The sequence below is a fragment of the Thamnophis elegans genome, chromosome 2 (assembly GCF_009769535.1).
Source record: "Thamnophis elegans isolate rThaEle1 chromosome 2, rThaEle1.pri, whole genome shotgun sequence".
In the NCBI taxonomy this organism is placed as follows: Eukaryota; Metazoa; Chordata; class Lepidosauria; order Squamata; family Colubridae; genus Thamnophis; species Thamnophis elegans.
The window spans coordinates 137,246,349-137,271,585 of NC_045542.1; the positions used below are offsets into that span (position 1 = coordinate 137,246,349).

At 42.2% G+C, this 25,237-nt stretch overlaps 1 protein-coding gene across 1 annotated transcript in view; it reads left to right on the plus strand.

The window, feature by feature from the left end:
- PRICKLE2 (prickle planar cell polarity protein 2) overlaps positions 1-25,237 on the plus strand; it is a 162,866-nt gene that overhangs the window by 19,204 nt on the left and 118,425 nt on the right. The window contains exon 2 of the mRNA XM_032238880.1: positions 25,026-25,209. Within this exon, the coding sequence (XP_032094771.1) occupies positions 25,078-25,209 (132 nt within the window). The 5' untranslated portion in view covers positions 25,026-25,077. The remainder of the gene's footprint in view (positions 1-25,025; positions 25,210-25,237) is intronic.

A 25,237-nucleotide genomic window follows, 5' to 3' on the forward strand; every position in this document is an offset into this window, starting at 1 on the left:
TTGATAGAAAAGTTCAGGATCACCATCAACCTAACATGTTGTTTTATCTCCTCGAACGGCATTGAGCCAATGGTCACAAGCCCACGTCTCTGCAAGGCTGTTCCATAGATCACACTGTGAGTCAATTCTGTGCTCCTTGCTAGGCTGAAATAGCAAAGCAGTGGAATAGTTTTTTGCCTTCCCCCCAAAAAGTATGAAGGTGCCTGGAAGCTGATATTTCCTGCCAGAGAAAGAAAGGAAACGATAAGGAGAAAAAATTATAAGGCAAAGGACTGCTAGTGATTCAACTCAAATTATGATTCCCATCAATTTCTCCATTTTTTTCAGGTTACTCAACTTGTGTTATATTGAATGGTCTATAGTAGCCATGATGGCGAATCTATGGCATGCGCACCATCGCCAGTTGCTCTTCAGGTTTCCATCACGCGCATGTGCGCTGACCAGTTGCTCTGTTCCGGTTTCCGGCGCATCAGCTGTGAAGAGCAGCTGTCTGGAGTGCATGTGCATACCGGAACCCAGAAGAGAGCAACTGTCTGGTGCACATGTGTGTGACAGAACCCCGAAGAGCAGTTGGCCGCCACATGCATGAGCACCAGCAAGCTGCTCTCTTCTGGGTTTTGACATTCCAGTTTCGTTTGACATGCAGGCGCTCCAGTTTCGACACTCAGTGCCGAAAAGGTTAGCCGTCACTGGTCCATAGGAGGAGACGCACTGGAAGGAGCCTAGAGAGTTGAGAGGGATGTTCTGCAGCCAGATGCATTCAGCTTACAATCACTTGCTTGACAGTTGTTCGAAGTTACAACAGATCTCCCCAGAGTGTTTTCACAACACCCTACCCCTTGCCCTTCCCTCTTCCCCATGACACTGTTCATTATGTTGTGTGAACAGGGCCCGAGTATTTTAATTTGCTTCTCCTGCTTGAGATTTTTATGGTGTTTACAGATCTCACTTTTCCTTCGTTTGAGATATTAAGGGACCCGAAGTTACCAAATAGTATTAACCAGATTTAGACACGGAGCCTCAGACTGAAGCTTACCGGTAGAAATCTCTAAATGGGGCAAAAGACGGAAGTGTGATAAAGAGGGCAAGGTGTAGACCCAGTGACAGTGTTAAATAATACGTATTTAAAGGTTATATTTCTCCAAAGAACAAGGTGGCTGATAATTTGTTAAAAGTTAAAAAGCTATAAAAAGAGAAGTGCTATGTCAATAAATAATTTATCGTCCTAAATAATCAAGAGCTCACTTGGTAATTTTTCAGCTTTGATGAATTCTTGAACACACAAATCAGACTGAAAAATGCCAAGGCAATTAAGGGAGCTAATTCTCAGTTCAGTCTGACAGCCAATGTCAACCCTTGTCTTTCAACAAGAGTAGGCATTTATCTATCTTTAGAAGCATTGCCTATGTCACAAAAGACCTCTTCAGACTATCATGTCAGTTTAGGGCCATGTGGTCTTTTGACTTTTCAAGGTCATCAGGCATGTCTTGTGGGCAGATACGCCAATTTTTGCCCAACACACTGAACCGTAAACTGTTGAACTACATTTTACCTTCGACTGTTGGGTATACAGGTAGTCCTCAACTTTAGTGACCATTCAAAGTTACAACGGCACTGAACAAAGCGACTTATGATCATTTTTTCACACTCACGACAGTTGCAGCCACCTCCATAGTTATGTGAAATTCAGAGGCTTGGCAACTGACTCATATTTACGATGGTTGCAGTGTCCCAGGGTCACATGATCCCCTTTTGCAACCTTCTTACGAGCAAAGTCAGATTCACTTAACAACCATGTTACTAACTTAACATCTAAAGTGATTCACTTAACAAGTGTGGCAAAAAAAGTTGTAAAATGGGACAAAACCCACTTAACAAATTTCTCACAGCTACCGTATTTTTCAGAGTATAAGATGTTCCGGAGTATAAGACGCATCTTAGTTTTCTGGGGAGGAAAATAAGAGGGGAAAAAATTAGTAGCCTCTGCCTACCAGCAACCATGGTATTCAGCTGACACATGGTAACAAGGTCAGCCAATGAATAGGCATAGCAACTAAGTCAGCCAATGAGGCCTATTTGGACTGTGAAATTTGCTGTGTGAGCAAGAAGGAGACAGGAAGGAGCCTGGCTGAGTCGAGAACTGAAAGTGAAACTGCTTGTGTTTTGCTTGTATTTACTACTACCTTGGAAAACCTGCTTTTGGTAATGTATTGTATATCATTCTTATTATTTTGAATCCTGCTGAATCAGTTACTTATGTGTGGTTTCTGAATGTGATTGCTGCTGCAAACTCTGACCAGCCAGGTCAGCTTCAGCACTTATTGCAGCCTGATTCAGCACAGCTGATTGGCGGGTGGATCGGACTGCCGGAATACCCCCAATCAGCTGTTCCAGGCTATAGGGCTGCCATCGCTGCCACCATGCCTCATGTTTTTTGCCTCTGGTGGGGGTGGGTGGGCTACATGTGTAAGAAGCACCCAAATTTTCACCCTCTTTTTTTGGGGGGAAAGGTGCATCTTATACTCTGAAAAATATACTATGAAAAATTTGGGCTTAATTGAGGTTGTAAGTTGAGGACTACCTGTCCCCAATTGGCATGACTATCTTGGTGTGAAGGGCAAATTCAGGAATCTCTGTTAATCCAACAAACTTTGACCTACCCCATCAATGATTATATGTGTTTGATTTGTTTGACCACAATCAATGTGCCATAATCTTGACTGGTCCATAGTGCTATATTTATGTACCCCCAAGTATGTGGGACCATTGTGGAAGGTCCCAGTTATGAATAAATAAATGAGTCTTGAGAAACTAGGTTTAGTAAACAACATCAGAAAGTTTATTTCTATGTTATTGAACCGTGCAAACTTGAGCAAATTTTTAAGCAATTGTATCCTTACAAATTCTTAAGTAGCATGTACTGAACAATTAATTACCGCATTAAAAGTTAAAGGTTCCCCTCGCAGATATGTGCTAGTCGTTCCTGACTCTAGGGGGCAGTGCTCATCTCCGTTTCAAAGCTGAAGAGCCAATGCTGTCCAATGATGTCTCCATGGTCATGTGGCTGGCATGACTAAACACCTTCCCACCAAAAGTGGTCCCTATTTTTCTACTCACATTTTTTTAAACGTGCTTTTGAACTGCTAGGTTGGCAGAAGCTGGGACAAGTAACGAGAGCTCACTCCGTTGTGCGGTGCTAAGGATTCAAACCACCGAACTGCCGATCTTTCTGACTGACAAGCTCAGCATCTTAGCCACTGAGCCACTGCGTCCCTATGACATTAAAAGGGAATCAATTAGAAAGGATTTTTTTAAAAAAAAAACAGCTTTCAAACTTCCAAAATGCATCAGGAAATGCTGAACCCTAATATTTAGGAGTTCCGACTGCCCTCATCCTTACCTTCCTTCTGTTTTCAAAATGTGGATTATTTTGTAGGCTTGGACTCTGCTTCAGCTTTTGCTGACAAACAGAAGTAAACGTAAAACCTTTGCATAGTAGTCTGTGCACATGTCTGTGCAAATGTTTTTATTGAACCTGGCATTGTGCTAACTTGGCCTTCACTTGGCCTTCTTCATGCTTTTCATCAGAATTCAAGCAAAGTGCTGGCTGGTGTTAGGAGTTCTACTTGCTTTGCTTGGCCGTTTGAGTGAAATAATGTTTCCCTCTGATGTACTTTTATCAAATTTAATGCAACAGTAATAGGATATTGAGAAGAAGGGAGCAAAACATTTTATTAGGCAACATAATAATGGATCCTTTTATAGGTAGAGGGGTTTTTTTTAGCACATGGATGGCTTGGAGAGTACATTCTTTACAACTGAGTTATATCCAGCCATACATCTTAAGAATTCAAGACGGCATATTTAGAAGGCCTCCCTTCATTTTATCTCCCCAACAACAACCTTGGAGATAGAGATGACCAAGTGAAAGAGACGGAGGCATTGTCCCAAAATTACACAGTGAGTTTCCAAGGTTAAAGGTAAAGGTTCCCCGCACACATACGTGCTAGTCATTCCTGACTCTAGGGGGCGGTCCTCATTTCCCTTTCAAAGCCGAAGAGCCAGCGCTGTCCAAAGACGTCTCCGTGGTCATGTTGCTGGCATGACTAAATTCCGAAGGCACACAGAACACTGTTACCTTCCCACCTAGGTGGTTCCTATTTTTCTATTTGCATTTTTTACATGCTTTCAAACTACTCGGTTGGCAGAAGCTGGGACAAGTAACGGGAGCTCACTCCATTATGCGGTGCTAGGGATTCAAACTGCCGACCTTTCTGATCGACAAGCTCAGTATCTTAGCCACTGAGCACCGCATCCCTTCCATTGTTAAGGGTGGGCTTAAATCTGGATCTTCCCAGTTGTAAGCCAATGTTTCCATCATTGAATCATACCCGTTCTTCCTATGTTTACAGGAACAAAACTGGAGTAGCTCCATCTTCAGAAGTTTTCCAAATGACCCACAATTGTAAGGGAAGGTCCATCTCACTGTCGTGAAGTCTTAGTCCTTCCACTGTCTTTGTCCTCGTACAATTAATCCACCACCTGCTTCTCCCCCTTTCCAAAAAAAGCTCTTATCTCTCCCACATACAATAGGTGGGAGATAAGAATGTTAGTGAAATTGTGATGTAGGGGCAAATGACCAATCTTGGCTAATCTCAGAAGAGTTAAGTAGGGTAAGTTGTAGAGAATAGTTGGATGGAAGACCACCAAAAAATCTCAATAAGTTTTTAAAAAAAGACAATCTGGTAGAAGAAAACTACATCGCACTGTTCCTTTCGTCAAGAGGAATTGAGTTTCCTTTGAAAGTGTCTTCTATCTCTTATGCTCTATTTATAAACCAGATGGCACCCTAAGGAGATGGATTGCTTCTGAACAACAAGGGTTTCATTTGCTTTAAGAAGAAGAAAAAGACTAAACCATTGACTCAGTAAATAAGCATTACTGTTGTATGATATAGCATCCACTAGATGGCAGATTCCTGCCCTACACCTCATGTTCCCATTGCTTGGAGAAAAGTTTGTGCTGCTACAGAAGCTTCCTGCAGATCTGCTGTTGCAATTACATAGGCCTCATTGTCCTGATACTTTAGCATTGAAGATCCAGCAAACATTTATCTGTTTTTACTCTCAGGTGTGAAAGCGTTGCCAGAATGAGAGGAGCAGGGCTGTGTAGGAGAACATGTGTTTTCCCAATCTTCCCTGTAGTAAAAAATATTTAGTTTTATGTATGTCTGCAGTTGTTATTGCTGCCTTGATCTGCTGGGGTTTTCAGCATCTTCCTTCAATACCTGCATAATCAGAAAGAGCTGCATGATTGGGATAATATGCTGTCCTGATGGATCCAGTCTGAACTGGCTATATTTTGAAGGCACACAAAACCAATTCAAAGCAAGAGGGGTGAAACACAAAGACTGACCTTCTGTCCTCAAAGCAGTACCATATACAATAGTGCCATCGTGGCGAACCCATGGCACAGGTGGCACACAGAGCCTTCTCTGTGGGCACATGTGCCGTCACCAGCTGCTCTTCCGGTTTACGGTGCATACATGCATGCCAGCCAGCTGGTCTTTGCAGACGCCAGAGCACCGGAAAATGGCCCAAAAAACTGCCTCCAAAACAGGCATATACGTGCCAACCAGCTGGTCTTTGGGTTTCCGATGCTCTGGTGCGCGCACACACATGCACTTGCGTTCCAGTTTGGGCACTAGGTGCTGAAAATGTTCGTCATCACTATTTTATTCTATTATTATTATTTTTAAAAAAATATTTATTAACAGAATTTATGCAGCTGCCCAATTCATTCATAATGACTCAGGGCAGCTTACAGAAATAAAACCATAAAAACAAAACCTTATAAGCACACACACACACACACGTACACACACATACCCCTGGTGACATTAATTAGGCAAACAACTTGATGTGCTGTATATTAACCTGAGGTCATTAAGCCTACTGGCAAAGCCATGTCTTCAAGGCCTTTTGAAAGAATACCAAGGTAGAGACCTGTCTTATCTATGCAGGGATGATGTTACATAGGGAGGGGAGCCACTACAGAGAAGGCCCTTATTCTTAGTTATATTAGATCAGGGCTGTCAAACTCGCAGGCCATAGACTTCACATGCTGGCTACACCCACTTTAGCGAAGGGGAAAAAGTCACGACGCCGTGACGACATGAGTTTGACACCTCTGCATTAGATGCTTGATGGGCAAAGGAGGGGGGGGGCACACACCATATAATCCTTGCTTCCCAGGTCTGATGGGCTGGGTAGGTGCAACTAGGAAAAGTTACGCTGCAAATAATTTGGCACAAAGCTATTTAGAGCTTTCAAATTGATAACCAATTCTTTGAATCAGACCCGGAACCAGACCGGCAATCTATGCAATTCTCACAAGAGTGTAAATTTAGAACAGCTACTATTTTGGACTGCTGGAATATGGAATTGGATCTCCTTCTTGATTTAGACTGCTGGTATTTAAACACAGGGGATTTCCCCTAGCAGGCATCTACAAATCCATTCATTATGTTGCCAGGGCCAAGTATCTCTAGCAAAGAAAAAAAAAAGAAGGTTTAGCTGCCACACCTAGGCTCTTGTCTTGTGCTTTGGTCTCAAGAAGAAAGCTGGCTTTTAAAAATTTTCTCTGTATCTCAGCACAAATAAGAGTGCTGCTTTCATCTCCCTCAAATCTCCTGAGTACTCATGACAGCTTGAGAGAAAGGCAAGATCTTATTTCTGTAGTTTGGGTAAGATCAGAAACACTGAACGTTTTTCTGTCTTTTTTGTTCTCCGACATGAATGAGAGCGCAAGGTCCTTGCTTTCACCACCATCGCTCTGCATCTTGAGAAGAGAGCAAGGGATAGAAACTATATGTAGATACTTGCTATTTACATTTAAAATAGCCTATAACAGTGACGGCTATTTTTTTTCCTTGTGTGCTGAAAGTAGTGTGTGTGCATGCAAGAGCGTGCATGCATGTGCCCACCCCATAATGCAATGTGCATACAACACCCACGCTCCCCCCCATGTGCATGCAACCCCCCCCCCCGCGACCTGTTTTGGGCCTAGCAGGCCTCCCTGAAGCCTCCTGGGACCAAAATGGTGCAGGGGATGCCCCCTGTGCCCTCCCCACACATGCACACACATTTCCTGCATGTGCCCTGCTCCCCACGCATGCGCGGTAGAGAGCCGAAAATCAGCTAGCCTTCAGAAGAAGCTGAACTGGGGCAACAGCTTGTGTGCCCACAGAGAGGGCTCCGTGTGCCAACTGTGGCAGGCGTGCCACAGGTTCGCCATCACGGGCCTATAAAGTCTCCCCAGTCAAAAATAGATGTGACTAATAGGTCAAATCAGTGTTCATGTGTGTGTCACCGTCTTAACCCCTTTAAGCCAAAACTCAGTGTGGAATTTCTCCCCAGAGTCAAATGAACTTAATAGGAATTTGTGGATAAAGCATAGCATCTAACTGACTTTGGCCAATCTTTAAAAAGCGATGCAGATTTAGCTCCGGTAAATTATTGGAAGGGAGACAACCAGCAAATATGAGATTATAGATCAGGTTGGGGAGTCCAAGAAAGCATCTCCTATGAAAACAATATGGATGTGTCCATGCAATCACTCAGTTTTTCAGCTGAGTTTAAGGGAGCAAATATAGTTATGTCCCATTATTAGGCGGGGGATAACCCAGCAGAGGAACACAAGTGTGAAGTGCAGAAATTTGATCAATAAACAAATAGTTGTGCTTTATAATTGTGCTGGGATTTGAACCTGCATTTTCTCCCTGTAATATTCCAACCTTAAGCACTGTTGCTGATTTCAGTGGAACAACTAATCATTCATCTCTGAAGACTCAGCCAAGCATTTTGCTTGCTGCACTGACCCTGGCACCAAATGCTTGGAGAATTCGTTTCAAAGAAACTTTAGCTAAAAAGTTAAAACTACATTAGATTAAATTAAAACCCTGTTGATGGAGGGGGAGGAGGAGGAGGAGGAGGAGGAGGAGTATCAACAGCAGCTGGAGAGGGTTGTTCTGCAAAAAAAAAAAACAACCCTAAACAGAGACTGGCGTGAGCCACAAAATATTAAATTTTGGCACAGCGAAGAAGTGATTCATTGTCACTTAACAGTTTTGCTTCAGGAAATTCATCATTTTCGCCCACCAGGGGGAAGTTTAATTGACACACTCTGGCTCCCCAGTTATAAGGAGTTTGGAAAAAGCGTCCTTGATATCTCCTCTAAATCCTGGAGTTCCCTTTTTGTTTTTTTCTCAACCCAATTTCAGAAGGCTTCTTGTTTGAATGTTGTGGCTGTTGCCTTCCATTTTCCCCACTTAGATTCTTTAATGGGACTTCGAAATCAAAACATTATTTTCATGAAATGTTGTGTGCAATTACATATGTTAAACACGAAACCCTAAGATTTATGAATATTTTGCTGGGAATCGTTGGATATCGGCACTGGGAGGAACTCAGGGAGCCAACTAGCCTAAATTTCTGCTGCTCAGAGGGAGCATATCCTTCAGTTTTATCAGCTCTGATGGCTGCTGATCTTTGCAAACCCCCATAGGAATCAATTTTAGCATTTGTTCTGAGTTATTGAATTCTCTGCATGCTCCTCTGCCACCTTAAACCACACTTTGTTTTCTTTAAATCATTGTGCATGTGGAACTTGAGGCCTGTGAAGTAATATGTCACGTTCAAGATGGCTCAGTGGCTAAGATGCTGAGCTTGTTGATTGAAAGATTGGTGGTTCGAATCTCTAGCGCCGCGTAACAGAGTGAGCTCCCGTTACTTGTCCCAGCTTCTGCCAACCTAGCAGTTTGAAAGCACATAAAAAATGCAAGTAGAAAGATAGGAACCAACTTTGGTGAGAAGGTAACAGTGTTCCGTGCGCCTTTGGCATTGAGTCCACATGACCACAGAGACGTCTTTGGACAGTGCTGGGTCTTCGGCTTTGAAATGGGGATGAGCACCCCTCCCCCTAGAGTCGGGAATGACTAGCACAGTGATGGCTAGCCTTTTTCCCATCGTGTGCCAAAAGTGGGGGGAGCACAGGGGGTCGTGTGCCTGTTATGTGCACAACCCCCATGCACATGCATGTGCACTCCTGTGCGCATGTATGCTGCACTCCCATGTGCATGCATGTGCACACTCCCATGTGCAAGTGTGTATGCACTCCCATGTGCATGCGTGCACGCACCCCCACCCTCCCCCCATTTTTGGCCCATGATGGACCTGCTTTTTAGGAGCCTGGAGAGGGCGAAAATGACTTCTCCCATCCCCTGGAGACCCTCCAGAGGCTCTGCTGTCTCCCAGACTGTGCTGGAGGAAAGTGGAGCAGTCTGCTCTTGGAAGTGGTGGCTGTGGCCGATATGCTTGGCACTGGGCTCTCGCTCTGTCTGCCTGGGAGACGGAGACCAGGGAGGAAGATAACGGCTGTTTGGAAGCAACAGACCCAGCGCCTTCCACTCGCACCCGCAGCACCTGCCGTTCCCTGACACCTTCGGAGGCAACGGGACTAGCACATATGTGCAGGGGGAACCTTTACCTTAAAGCTCCAGTAGAGGCTCTTGGCCTTGCTTATGCTTTCCCTTTTTCCACACTCTGTGTGGGATTTTCCTGACCACCCAAGGCCAATGATGTGCATCTTCCCAGTGTGAGAGTGCAGAAGGGGCCATAGGAAGCAAAGGAAGTATGAATCTGAAGGCTACTCCTATTACTTCCTTCATACTGCCCTAAGGGAGATGTTTTCTTCAACTCAGTTGTTGCTCTCGTGGATAGAGTTAATAGCAATTCTTTCCCCTCAGAAAACAAACAAGTTCAGAGAATCAAGTCGGAGCAAAGTATTTTAAGAAGTAAATAATAAGTTCCTTCTCTCTCTTTTCCTCTCCTTACTACACGGGAATAAGTCTGTGGGATTTGTACAGCACTGCTTCGGGCTCTGAGAATTGGAAGGACAGACCTTCATTAGGGGATTGGATACAGAAGTAATGCTGGAATGGCTTGTTGTTGTTGGAAGAACCCTGAAAAGGAAGGGCCAACTTGAGGCCTCCAGATGTGCTGAGATTACAGTTCTTAGAATTTCCAATTGAGGAAGCCAAATCAGGGAGGGAGGATTAGATTTTCCTTGCAATCTCTACAGTAGTTTGTTTGCCCAGTCTCTTAAACTGGAATGTTCTATGGACGGTGCTAAGGCCAGTTTGATAGGCATATCTGAGAGTTAGCATCCAAACACATGCAGAAGGTTCCTGTTAGGAAGGCCTGCTGGACCTGTTAAAGTCTGTTGTTGAACTTCAGTTCAATTCTGTTCAGGTGTGCTATGCAGGTATTTGTAAATTGCCCTGCTTTGCCTGCTGTTCTTAGCTACATCCCATTATGATTATAGACACCCCCAAAGTCTACTACAGATAGCGGTAACACAAAGGCATTTGCAACACTTATTTCTAGTCTTAGTTGCATCCCACCAACTCATAAATCCTCTTCAGACAGGGCTGTTGCCAGCTTGTTAACAAGGGCTCTCCAGACGTAAGCAGTGGGAGAGACATATATATATACTTTTTGTGGTCATAATGTTACATTTGATCAAACTACTATTTTTGACAAGGGATTCCAGCAACGGCCCTTTGTGTTACTCCCTGTAGCTCAGGGGTCACCAACCTTTTGGAACCCAGGGACCATTAAATTCATAATTTTGAATTCCGTGGACCACTAATATGATCTGCCTAATGACCGGGTGGGCGGGCATGGCTAGGTGGTCATGTGACTGGGTGGGAGTGGCCAACTCAATGTCACTCACATCAAGGAGTGCCTCACCAACCTTTACTCACCCCTCCCTTCCCACCCACAACCTCGTCTGCCCGCCCAGGCTCCTTAGGGCCCCAAAAGAGAGACGTTGTTGGAACAAAGCAATTAACATGAGAAAGAGTTGGCAAAACAGCTGGCTCAGTTCAAATTGAATCTGACCAAGAAGGAGGCTCAGCAGAAGCACTTCACTGAGGACTATAATAGCAGTAGCAATAGCAGTTAGACTTATATACCGCTTCATAGGGCTTTCAGCCCTCCTAAGCGGTTTACAGAGTCAGCATATTGACCCCAACAACAATCCGGGTCCTCATTTTACCCACCTCGGAAGGATGGAAGGCTGAGTCAACCCTGAGCCAATGAAATTTGAACAGCCGAACTGCAGAACTGCAGTCAGCTGAAGTAGCCTGCAGTGCTGCATTTAACCACTGCACCACCTCGGCTCATAGGCATAGGCTTTCCAAACAGAGGGAAGACCTGTGGGAGTCAAGGCCAGGTAACGGTGCCTGGAGGCTCAGCGGGCTGAGATGGTCAGCCAGTTCCAGGCCATGATACAGTCCCACTGGAACGGGGGCCTCTGCTCTTCACCACCAGTGGCACTTCCCTCCAGCCTTCACCCAAGGCCCCACACCAGTAGGCTGAAGCAGACTCCAAGTCGGAATTTCTCTCCACCCTCCGACCTGCACAAAAAGACCCCGAAGGGGGAGACTCTGCAGCAACACAAGCATTCATTGCATGTATCCGGCCGAGGGGCCGTAGTTTAATTTAGTGCAATATAAAAAATGCAAATAATTTTTCTGCGGACCACCAAAATTTTCTCATGGACCACCAGTGGTCGACCACTGCTATAGCTTACCTCTGGGCTCTGGTATTGCACAATGCAGCAATGGGTTCCACTGGATAACAGGATGAGCAGTTTCTTTAGCGGGTTAACTACTGAAGGCAGGAAGACCTGACCAGGATTTTCAGTAAAGATTGTTTCTAAGAAATAAAATTAAAGCAACGGCATCTTAATTTTGTTTACCATAAGATGGAGCAGAGAGAGGTTTTAACAAGCTTTCAAGATTTTCTTATTCTACCCTACAACAACGCAATAGCACTTAAACCCACATACTGCTTCATAGTACTTTCAGCTCTCTCTAAGTCTGTGATGGCGAACTTATGGCAGGCATGCCACAAGTGGCATGCAGTTCCCTCTTTGCGGGCACGTGAGCTGTCACCTCAGTTCATATCATCTGCGCATGTGCACGCCCATTTTTGGTCCTAGGAGACTGCAAGGAGGCCTACCAGGCCCAAAATGAGGCATAGAGTGAGTCATGCGGGGGCAGCGCCGGGGGTGTGTGCATGTGCCAGGGGGTGTTGCATGTGCATTGCATTATGGGGAGGATTATCCATGGAAGTCATCGTAAGATTGACAGGTCTCTTTATTGAACATTCCAGTTACTGAGAAAGAGTAATTATAATAATATCATTTAAAAACTCTCTAAAACAAATTCTAGTATTATTATGGATTAGTTTCAAGGCCAGGGGCATGTATGATTACATTTTAAAAAGTTATTACTGGTAGAATGTTTTCAAAATGAGAGTAGTCTTTGGCATAGAGTTCCAGAGCCTGGAACCAACTATTGATACAATGGATGTGCTTCACAGATTGGCCTGGAATTTAGAAATGCATAACCTGAAATTCTTAAAGCCCAGCATGTTCATATGGAAGAATGAAGATCCGTGATGGTGAACTTATGGCACATGTGCCCCAGGTAGCATGTGGAGCCATCTCTGCGGGCCTGCGAGCCGTCGCCCAGCAAAGCCTCCACTGCGCGTGCACGTGCTCCTCCTGCGGCCAACTGATTTTCTGGTCTCTGCTGCGCATGTGGGAGACATGAGTGCATGCACAGGGGCAGGGAGTTTCACGCACACATGCAGGGGCAGTGCATCCCCCCACTTTTGGTTTGAGGAGGTTTCAAGGAGGCTTGCTAGGTCCAAAATGGGGTGCTGAGGGGGTGGCGCATGTGTAGGGGCAGTATGGGGGGTTGCACATGCATGTGCAGAGGTCGTGCCCGCATTGCATTATGTATGTGGGTACGCGTGCACACATTTTCGGCACGCTAGGAGAAAAAGGTTAGCCCTCACTAATGTAGACTTTCTGTTTCTGCTCTCTGCATTTGAAGAGGAATCCAATGCTGCTGCAATCAATACTTGTCAGTAATCTGGCCACAACACTCTGGATCAACTGAATTTTACAAGAAATTTTAGAGTCGTCTAGAGCAGGAGTCCTCAACCCCTGGTCTGTGGATCGGCACGGATCCATGGCATGGCAGAAACCAGTCTGCACAAACAAGCAAAGCCCCATCTGCAGCATGCAGGCAGCACGTGAAACCATGCCCCCTCTGGTCCGCGGAAAAATATCTCGCCATAAAACTGGTCCCTGTTTCCCCAAAGGTTGAGAGCAACTGGAGTGTGATTCTTTTACCACAGGTACCTTTTGTTGTTGGCTTGCATCCCTCACTCTAATCTGTTTGAATTGTCCTTTGGAACTGAGCTTTGTTCTCTCATTTTTTTGAAAATCTGTAGCCATCCATTTGAGAGCTACCTGAATCTTCCAACTCTTATGGCGCTTAAGCAAGCCTGCAACCTGATCCAAAGAGCTCTTAGAGTTCTCTGTAGGGATCTTTTTAGAGCCTTCTGTTGTAAGATGTGACCACCAAGCATCAACTACTTTGAGAGCTGATGAAAACCACAGCTGTTTTGGCCTTACGACTTCTTACTTCAAATTCTTTACCACCTCCATCACCCTTCACAACCTGATTGGAATAGAAAGGATCTTCATTTTCATTTCTTCTTCTGAGTTAATCCTTTACCTTCCTATGAAACAAGCTTATTTTGATTTATGAGGAACCTTGGAACTATACTGAGTTATGCTACCTGTTAAATGATGGTTCAGTTACATTCCCATGACAGTAAGGTAATAAACTTTCCAAATAACATATAGCCAAGGCATGAATCAGAGTAGCCGACGTCAAAATCTAGAAAGCTACGGTCCATCTTTTGCAACTCTGAAAAATATGCAAACAGTGGCCTTCGTGATTTCTGTCTCTTGTTTAGAACTTAAGGTGGCTTTTGCTGGGTTATTTTTTCAGATTTTTAAAATTTTTAAACTTATAATTAAAGTTTTCTTTTGGCCAGGTTAAAGACAGTCTCACTCAGTGTTTTCAAACCTGTTCCCAAGATCTCTAATAGCTTAGAAGTACTTAAGTGCTTACAGTTGTCTTTCTTATTTTCCTCCTTCCTTCCTTCCTTCCTTCCTTCCTTCCTTCCTTCCTTCCTTCCTTCCTTCCTTCCTTCCTTCCTTCCCAGTGCACACCTATGGAAAACACTGTCCTGTGTGTGGTCTCTTTGTGTGGAATAATTATCCAGAGCATATGTGGGCGATCTCCAGTCCTCTCCTTATCTGGAGAAGTTCCAAGGAATTGCCTACTCACCCGTCCCTTGGCCATTAGCTCCACCTCCGTTCACCATACCTCCCCTGAAAGCTTTGGCTTTCTAGATGGGACAGAAAATATTGAAGCTGTTTCTGTGAATAGTCCTGAAACCCTCAGTAATTCGGAATAGAAGTGGGAGGCAGAGACTTTGCCTTTTCTAATTAGCTCTACTGATAAAAATCCTATTAATCGAAGAGCAAATATAAAATTGCATTCCTTTCCCCACCTATGAAATTAATGGATTCTCCCTTCCCATATTTTCTCTGGTACTTTTTTGTAACAGCATAACTTTCTCTACCCGTTCCACGCTGTTATTCTTTATATGGTAATGCATTTGACACGTTAGCCAAGGATCGTGAGTTTTTCCAGACACATGCATTTTCCCTTTATGTATACCATGGGCTTAATGCTATCTCTGCTGTACAACATAGCAGCAAAGGGTCAGATTTTTTATTACATTTCTCCCTACCACCACCGCCTCTTTTGCTTACTTTTTAGAAGAATGTCCAAATCATTGTAAATGTTAATAAGCGTCACATATCCAGGGGATACAGTTCAGGAGGCCCTGATCCTTAGTTCCTATGTTCAAAGTAAGCTTTTCACGTTCTCCTTTACCTCATAACTGGATTTTGAACCCAGTTCTTTTCAACCAAATCTAACTTTTGTATTCCAGATTTTCCTTTTTGAACATTTCATAGATCTAATTTCGTTAAAATAATGGGCTGTGGATTAGACAGCAAGCACTCTCTGTGACACTTCATAAAACTCTCTGTCCTCAGAGGTCTCTGGCAGCCCCCCCCCATCTTTTCACAAACCAGCCAAGATTATATTTTTTCTAGTAACTGTTGCCTCTTGATAGTATTAACTGAAGGTATGCATCTTGCATGTTTTAATTTTTTTTTTTACAATTATGCATTTTTGCTTTTATGTTTTTGCTATATGACCCTTAGATTAGTAGAGGTAGTTCTTGACTTACAACCTTTCATTTAGTGACCATGCGAAGTTACGATGACACTGGAAAAAGTGACATGACCATTTTTTCACACTTACAACAGTTGCAGCATCTCCGTTGTCGCGTGATCAAAATTTGGATGCTAGGCAACCGGTTCATATTTACGATAGTTGCAGGGGTCATGTGATTGATCCCTTTTACGAGCTTCTAACAAGCAAAGTCAATGGGGAAGCCAGATTCACTTAACAATCGTGGTATTAACTGAACAACTGCATTGATTCCGTCAGTAACCGGAAGACTAGCACTGAGTGCTGAAAAGGTTCGCCATCACTGACCTATTTCTTAAAAAATAGTAAAGGCACTAGAATTCAGTTCACATGTTGCTTGCAAAAACTTAGTATTTTAGTATTGCATTTAATATTTAGCATTGTAATTTAGTATTGTTTTAAAATGTTGCATATACTGGCCAATGCAGCTATATAAAACCAGCCAATCTAGTGCACATAGATTCATGAATTAGCCATTAAATCATGTAGGAACATAGCTCACAAACATACCTGGATTTACTATGATTAGACTTAAACTGCTATCTCCTGTGAATATTGTATTTTATTAATTTAAGGATATTAATTTTTTTTCAACCGAAGGTATTAACTTTAGGTCATGATGTTTGAAGATGGGTTAAAAAGATAGGTCAGAGATTGTTGATGCATTATTTGCCCTGGATCACAAATGTCTCCTTGTCTCGTCAGGTGTCCTTGTGGTGGTTTTAGAGATTATTATATTTATTATCTTGGAGTGCTTCGGCCCCATTAGGGTCACTTCTGTTAACTGGAATGGCTCAGCAATTTACAGATTCGTGATGATTAAGCATGGGTTTTCGAAGCTAAATATAGTTTCTGTGTCACATGTTGGCATGACAGTATGTATGCAGAAGAAGAAAATAAAGTAGATTTTAAGCAATTTAGTTTTCTGAGAGAAGTTTAAAATAGTATTGCATGCAGGAAAATAAATGATGTTAAGCAGAGAAATCTTTTTAATTCTTCATTGAGGTGATTTGTAGAATACAGTACTTTATCATCTGGCCTTTCCTTACTTACAAGGAAATCTCTTTTTCCATGACAGTGATGATCCAGTCATCATCATATAACTTCACTCATTTCTACATTATTAGACTGCCATGAGAAGATACAAGCACCTACATGTTGACATTGACTCTGTAGGAGACTGAACCACAATTCGTGGAAAGTGGTAGAAGATTTATATCATATGTATTCATTTGTTATTACCACCAATGGTATTGTGCCTAGTCATCAGACCTTAGAAGGCCTACAGTATTAAAAACATAAAAGTATGAATCATATCTTCAGTTCTGTTAACTATTAAAGACCTTTCAACTAAGGAAAATAATTATCTCAGTCCTTGGACAACCAGACTAATTTAACCTATGCTTCAATGACCCTTCAGATAAGCCAATGGTCATTTTGCCCTATTCTTGAATGCCCAAAAGGCGGGAGGCATTTTAACTATGGGAGACAAATTACTCCATAGAGATTAGGCTTTTGACCATCTTTTCCAGTTATTTAGAAAATAATTGCAATAATTCTACTAGAATCTAGATATAATTGCAATGGAATGGTTGAGAATCCTGAATGATACAGGTAGTCTTCAATTTACAACCACAATTGAGCCCAAAATTTATGTTGCTAAGTGAGAAAGTTGTTGAGTGAGTTTTGCCCCATTTTATGACCTTTCTTGCCACAATTGTTAAGTGAACCACTGACGTTGTTAAGTTAGCAACAAGTTTGTTAAGTGAATCTGGCTTCACTGTTGAATTTGCTTATCAGAAAGTCGCAAAAAGGGATCACATGATCCTGGGATATTGCAGCCGTCATAAATACGAACCCGTTACCAAGCTTCCAAATTTTGATCACATGACCATGAAGATGCTGCAATGGTAGTAAGTGTGAAAAATAATCATAAGTCACTTTTTCAGTGTCGTAACTTTGAAAGGACACTAAATGAACTGTTGTAAGTCATGAATAACTTGTATATCCTCAGAGGATCTTTTCACAAAATGTCAGACACTCTGACCCACAGTTTTTTCCCAGTCTGATTACCCCTGAAGCACCCTCCTTTTCTTCTTCTCGAATTCTCATTTCCCACTTCCTATTCCTCCTCCCTTTTCTCAAACAGGAATCAATTTCAACATCTTCATTTCTCCAGAGTTCCTCCAAGAAGACAGTATGGGATTCTGTTTTACTTGACATGTGTAGTGATGAACTTGCTGCCTCTCTAAGTTACAAAGCCCTGAATTTCTGCTTGGTTTTCAGTCATTACAGCTTCACTGGATAGCTATACTGAAGTAGTTTTTGCATAGCAACTGCAATATAAAAAAAGGGCATAGAGACCATTGTTAGCTATAATACGGTGGGTACATTCTCCAACTTTGCGGTGGCTTTTACCACTGGAAAGTATGTTGTTTTTCTTTTCCACTTTGTCTCCTGATACCGCAGTATTTTATTTTATTTTATTTTATTTTATTTTATTTTACTTCCCTAAGCCTTAAATGTTTTTTGCTATTCCCTGATATTTTCTGTGGAGATTTTCTGTATGATTAATAACCCTGGAACTGAAGGTTGGTAAAATATCACCACGCTCTGTAAGAACATATATTTTTTCAAATACGTAAACACCGACTGTCTCCCCACCAGTTGGCAGCAGATTTGAGTAGGCCGCTTTCAGAGTTGTTGGTGGATTGAGGATTGATAGAGATGCATAAAGGCCATTAAATTGCGTGACATATTGATTTGTTCAACATTATATCATCAGCAGAGATGGGAATTATGGTTGACCTCCTTGTTCCAGAAAAAAAGGATGAAGCCTTCCTACAGTAGCTCATTAATTAAAGAATTCATATGAAATTGCGATCTGATTGGTTTAGAGACTAGCAGGCAGTGGCCGGCCGAGATTCTGTCACTGACTAGATAGAATCCAGACACCCTTCTTACATTTGCATCTGTATATATTTAAATCTGATGAAAAGCAGGAAATGGGGGGAAATTGGCAACTTTTCTTCCTTTGGCTTAGCAAAGTCTTGAGGCATAGTGCATATTTGTGCTCTGTAAGCTGCAGAGTTTTAAGTTTATATGCAGTCACTTTGATTTATTTATTTTATTTATTTATATACCAAACCTCTCAACTGCCTCCCTCCCTCTCCTTTTTAGTCAGAGAAAGAAATGTTTGTACATTCATAGAGGATTGCAATAGGAAGAATATGTTTTACTTTGGGGTGGGAACGGTTTGTGAAACGGTTTTGGGTGTTACACTTAATGTTAATTAATCACAATCATTCTATGCAACATCGCTACAGAGATCGTTTTGTTAGTACTCTTCCAAATGGTAGCCAGAACTGAAGCAAGCAGAGGATTGGGCTAGAGTTTGGGGTTGAGTCAAAATGGAGACACCAATTTCTCTTCTCAGTTTAATTTGTGCGAAACAAAATGGATACATATCAACAGATAAATAATAATAAAGGAAGGAAAAACGGGGGGGGGGGATAGATAACATCCTTGAAAATACTGAGAGGTTCATACATAAATTGATAAATGTTCTTAAAGAGAAATATAGAAATTGTGATCATTCAGATTCAGTAGTTTCTAGCAAAAATACATTTGCATGTATGTGTAGGCTATTAAGGTGGTTAAAAACAGAAACTGAATAAAAACAATGCTTAATTGAAGAGTTTGTCCAAACTCTTTGCTCTGTGGTGCTAATTTTTTTCACACTTTTAGATAAGTGTTGGTCCAAAGAAATAGGTAATTTTGTTTCCAATATTTATAATTGTAACCAACTAAAATCAAACAAGAATACAAACTGACAGAAAAAAAATAATTGTTTATATTGCTACAGTTTACAGAACTTGGAAAATATTGTAATGTACATGAGAGATCCCCCTGAGGTGGCACAGTGGTTAGGGTGCAGTATTGCAGGCCACTTCAGCTGACTGTTATCTGCAGTTCAGCGGTTCTAATCTCACCGGCTCAAGGTTGACTCAGCCTTCCATCCTTCCGAGGTGGGTGAAATGAGGACCCAGACTGTGGGGGCAATATGCTGACTCTGCAAACCGCTTAGAGAGGGCTGAAAGCCCTATGAAGCGGTATATAAGTCTAACTGCTATTGCTATTAGACCTGAGTTTTGCTTCATGCCTGGATTGGGAGGCTTCTTCACAGTAATTCATGCCTTGGCCATCTTCCATTTTGATTACTGTATTTTTTGGAGTATAAGTCGCACCGGAGTATAAGATGCACCTTAATTTTTGGGGAGGAAATCAGGAAAAAAACCTTTCTGCCTCTTTCTCGGCAGCATCCATCAGTATTCATCTGGCTAATGTCTTTGCTGCCTCGGTCTGAGCCTGATTCCCGAAGCTCCCTGGGGAACTACAATGAAAGCCTTTTCAATGAAAGCATTTTTGGGTTGTAGGGTCCCCTCTCTGATTCCAAAAAGGGCGTGTGCAGAGGACAAACAAGTGCATCGTGTTCAGGTGGCAGCAGGCGGTTCCAGTAGGTGAAAGTGAGGATCCCTGCCGCATGAAACCCCCTGAAAATGCGATGTGCAGAGTGGGTGGGTGGAGCTACATTTGGAGTATAAGATCCACCCAGATTTTCACCCTCTTTTGGGGAGTAAAAAGGTGTGTCTTATATTCCAAAAAATATGGTAATTACTTTAATGACCCTACATGGGGCTGTACCTGAAGAACATTCGGAAGATGCAATTGGTGACAGAATGTGGCATCCTGGGAAGTGATGGGTAAATCCCAGTGTACCTGAGTGATTCAATTGCTTTGGGAACTGCACTGGTTGCCAATTAGATCCTGAATGATGGCTCCAGGCCCGGTTACTTAAGAGGCCACCTTCTCCCCATCTTCCCATCTGATCACCTTGAATAGGGTCCTCCAGGAAGCATCCTTAAGAGATTGCCATCCGATGGCACCTTAGAGACAAGCTTTTCATGGTCATCCCCAAACTCCCTTCCTGCAGAGATTTGGTGGGCACTGTCTCTTCTAGTTTAAAGAAAGCTATTGAGAGCTGTCCTATCTAGCACAGGAGGAAGGGATGCAGTGATTGAAAAGGAGGTTTCTAAGCATAGACGTCTCTACTGGCAGTCCCCTAATGACCATTTGAAGTTCCAATGGACCTACTTAGTACTTACAATCAAGCTTCAAAGTTCCGGCAGACAGTTGTGCCCTCAGTCATGTGATTGTATTTTGGGCACCTGGCAGCCAGGCCATGTTTACAGCCAATGGTAATGTCCTAAAGTCATAAAGGTCTGCTTTATGACCATTATGAAGTTATGATCATGGTGGGTAGGCTTCGTTACAGGTAGGACTGCCTGTATGCAATCAAACTAATCAAGGAAAGAAACAACTTTGAACTAAGGAGAAACAGTTAGAACAATTAATCAGTGGAACAACTTGCCTCCAGAAATTGTAAATGCTCCAACATTGGAAGTTTTTAAAGAAGATGTTGGATAACCATTTGTCTGAAGTTGTGTAGGGTTTCCTCCCTAAGCAGGGGGTTGGACTAGAAGACCTCTAAGGTCCCTTCCAACTCTGTTATTCTATTCTATTCTTTGGGTTTTACATTTGGTATTTTAGTGTAGCTTTGAAGTGCTTTCTACCCCTTTTTTAACTTTCCTTGGCATACAAATGATCAAAATAAAGCAAGATAAACAATATGATTAATTATGTCTTTTTCCTAATTCGGTCCAAAAACAACAGTGTGGACCCAACTTAATAACTAAACCAACTTTGCCAGAGATAAATTCTAACTAATGTGAATACAATCCCTCCAATATAACCTAGAAAGATTTTGATTAATGTATTATTATTTTAAAGGGATTTAGGAACATCTGCAAATTATTTTATGATCAGCTCTTCATGACTTGCTCAAACATATTCATCAAGTTCAGATCCCCAAATGTTCCATTTAAAAAAAAATAGGACACGGAGTATATTTTTAGACTGCAGCAATTTAATTAATTTCAAGAATGTTAGTCTAATCTTGGGCAGGGTAAAACAGCTGCCTCAGTTTTCCCAGTGTTGAATGTCATGAAAAACTCTGCTGATTATAGAGTTCTGCTTTCAATGTCGGAAATAGTTCTGGGGTTGTTGTTTTTTGCCTGAGCTGGGGAAAAAGTAAAATTCTTGTTTTACCTTTGTTCACATTGAAAAGAGGAGAGGAAATTGCAATCTTTGACCCAAGCTGTAAAACACTACGGCTGGCCCTGAAAATGGTAGCTCTTAAGACATTGGTTTCACATTATTGCTTATTGGATTGGTAAACTGTTTAATCAAAGAATATATAACATATGACTCAAAAAGATCTTTCTTTTAATGTCAACACATTGAGCTATGCTTTAGCCCTCCTTGACTTTAGGAGGGCAGACCCTACCTCTATTTGCACAGGAAAGCCTTCCTCTTTGACAACGTTTCGCTCCTCATCCAAGAAGCTTTTTTAGTTCTGAACTGAAGAAGCTTCTGGGATGAGAAGTAAAATGTTTTCATAGGGAAAAATCCCCAAGAAAGTCCAGTTGCCTTTTGGAAGAAGCACCTTTGGGATAACCATAACTTGGATGATTAAGAATCTCCATAGGCATTTAGTGGATCACTATTCTCAGTCTTCCCTTTCCAGAGGTAAATATACCTAGCTACTTTAATCTTTCTCCAGATAATGTGGTTTGTAAACTCCTTTCAAACTTGATAGTTCCCTTTTGAACCCACTCCAAATTTCCCTTTTAAAGTGCCCTGTCCAGAATCAGTACATTCCAAGCCCATCTTAAGTACTTCCCATGATTTAGGTGCAATTTTTCTTCTGTTCTTTGCTGCATTACATTGATAGCTCATATTTATTCCTTGATCCATTTAGGATCACAGTGCCATTTTCACATTTACTGTTGACAAGCACAGCTCTGTATCTCTTCATTTGATATTTTATATCTACTAAGATGCAAAGCCTTATCCTTCCTTCCATCAAAATCATCCAACAACTCAACCAAGAATTGGAGATCCTTAGTTCTTTTTAAACCAGTCTGACGCCTGCAGATTTGCTGAAACACAACTCCAAATACCATAGTTGTTACAGTTCCAAGGTTAGAGGGCATCTGATTAGACAAAGCTATATTGAAGGAGACAAATATTGTAGAGCATGGCTAGCAAAATTTAGAATAGATTAGGACAGGTTAGGACCATGATGGCGAACCTATGTAACACCTGCCAGAGGTGGCATGCAGAGCCCTCTCTGTGGGCACACATGAATCATCAGCTGCTCTTCTGGGTTCCAGTGCGCGTATGCTCTGGCTGGTGTTTGTCAGCTATTTATTTTCAGTTAGTGAAATGGCAAGAAAGCAAGGAATTACAGATATAAAAAAACCATCAGCTCTGGCCAGTACTCATGTCCGCACCGGAACCAGGAAGAGAGTGTGCTGGTGTGCTTATGCACTGGACCAGCTGCCCGACACACATGTGCGTGACGGGACCCCTAAGAACAGCTGGCTGCTGCACGCATGTGCACAGGCCAACTGCTGTCTTCTTGGTCCCAGTGCTCTGGCATGCACGCAGGCGCATCCGCACACGTGCGTGCTCCAGTTTCGGCACTCAGTGCCGAAAGGCTTAACCATCACTGGGTTTGGAGATTCATTTTGATTGACCCTTCAGGTTTTTTTCTGTCCTAGGCCAATGCAGTTTCATCGAGTAGGTCAACCATCACAGTTTCAAAACTAGACTCTCCTCTAATTTTTGGGAGTCTGATCAGATATTTCCTTTCCGCAGGAGCTGTTACTGTCCATGAAGTGGCCTCCTGAGAAGGGAATAATAGCAATAGCAGTAGACTTATATACCGCTTCATAGGGCTTTCAGCCCTCTCTAAGCGGTTTACAGAGAGTCAGCATATTGCCCCCAACAATCTGGGTCCTCATTTTACCCACCTCGGAAGGATGGAAGGCTGAGTCAACCCTGAGCCGGTGAGATTTGAACCGCTGAGCTGCTGATCTAGCAGTAGCCTGCAGTGCTGCATTTAACCACTGCGCCACCTTGGCAAAAAGCGAGCCCAAAGGAAACGAATTATGAAGATAGCTCCTTGTTACAAAAGGCAGTCTGTTCACCTTCACTTGGGATCAAATTTAGGAACTTCATATGTAGGAGGTATCTAATGAGCTTTAGCCTTGTTCTCTGTAAAGCAGCCTTGTGATAATTGTATAGAGAGGTAGCAGTTGGTGTTGGGCAACTTTCATCAGTGCCTTTATTTAGCACAACCCCGTCTATGATGTTCCGTCATTGTTAAGGAATTTGCCGTTCTGAAGTTTCTGTTTACGTTGACATTTTGCATACTGTATATGACAGCCTTTCTGCTTGCTGAGCTGAACGTGCTGATGATCTGGCACTCTTTGCATATTTATGGGTGCTGTCAAAGGAGGGGAAATGAAGAGGTGTATCCCAGATCGTCTATCAAATGCATTTCATCCTTAAATCCTTACAGCCAGTTCTGTATGGGTGGTCCAGAGCTCGCTGGTTTCCCCGCCCCCCCTCCCCTCTCCAAATGAAAAAATTATGCTTGGGTTTAGAAAACTGCTTTGGGGCTCTGGCATTTTGTCAAGGACAGGTTGTTGTTTACATGTAGACATTGCATTTCACTTATCCCATGCAGGCTTATTGCTGACAGCTGCTTTATCCAAAGCACCCTCCATCCAATAACCATTTCCCATGGATATAGATATCACAGTGACCACAGCAGATATAATATCTCAAATGATATTAGTACAAATTAGTTGGCACCAGTGTTCCTCAGTTGTGCTGTTTTCATTTCCATTTTCTTTTGAAACTGACACATGAAAATATATTAAATGCCCTCTGCCGACTGTACATCCATGGACTGATCAAGACCTGGTTCTTACAGAGGGCTTTTGGGGACAAGAATGAAATCATGATTCTATCCCAATAATATTACTGCTATGGATTGACAGCAATGAGTTGGGTTGGGTTTTTGTATTGTTTAATTTTACTTACCGGAATAGGAATTGTGAGCCATTCAGAGTCTTCACACTGACTTATGAGGGAAAGGGAAGGAAGGAGAATAAATTCTGAAAAAACATACATCTGTTATGTATGAAACAAAACTGTGTGTGTGTGTGTGTGTGTGTGTGAGTGAGAGAGAGAGACATGTTGCATAATAACATGGCATGGATATAATTAACATTTAAGCCAGCTGAAAGAAAAAATAACCAGATTTTTAAACAGTCCTTCAGATGGGAACCCTGATGGTAAATTGTATGTTCTGATATAGAAAGGGAAGTGATTTCTTTAGACAGCTGCATAATTGAGGAAAAATGCATGTATCAATGTTTCTGTAATCACAAAATATGCATTATACATTGTTCCCTCGTACTTGCCAAACCAGGGATATGTAATTCAAAAGAAGAGTTTCCAGAGTAAAGTTAATATATGAAATTACTTCCATTCAAAAGAAAGCCACTATACCATGTGCTCACAACATATAATTATGTTTTGATAATCTTAGGTTCAACAATTAGCCAAACCCATCAGCTTTTTTTCAGGAAAGTGCTTAAGTGTTCAATAGGTATGAATTCATAATTTTGTTTATATAATTGTAAAGCTATAGAAACCTGGCATTTGGATTCTAAATGACCCTCATTGATATTCATACCTCAGACATTCTAATCTCTATTTCATATATCCTTAAATAGAGGATAACTGTTGGCTTTTTACTTCATATCCCCAGAAAAATTTGCCGGCACTGTAAGTGTCCACAGTCAGAACACTTTGAAACTGTGATGCCTTTAGAAATGGAGAAGACGGTGACCAAGCTGATGTTTGACTTCCAGAGGAATTCAACTTCTGATGATGATTCTGGCTGTGCCTTGGAAGAATACGCTTGGGTCCCTCCTGGACTGAAACCAGAACAGGTATTTGCTTACACTGCTTGTACGTGAT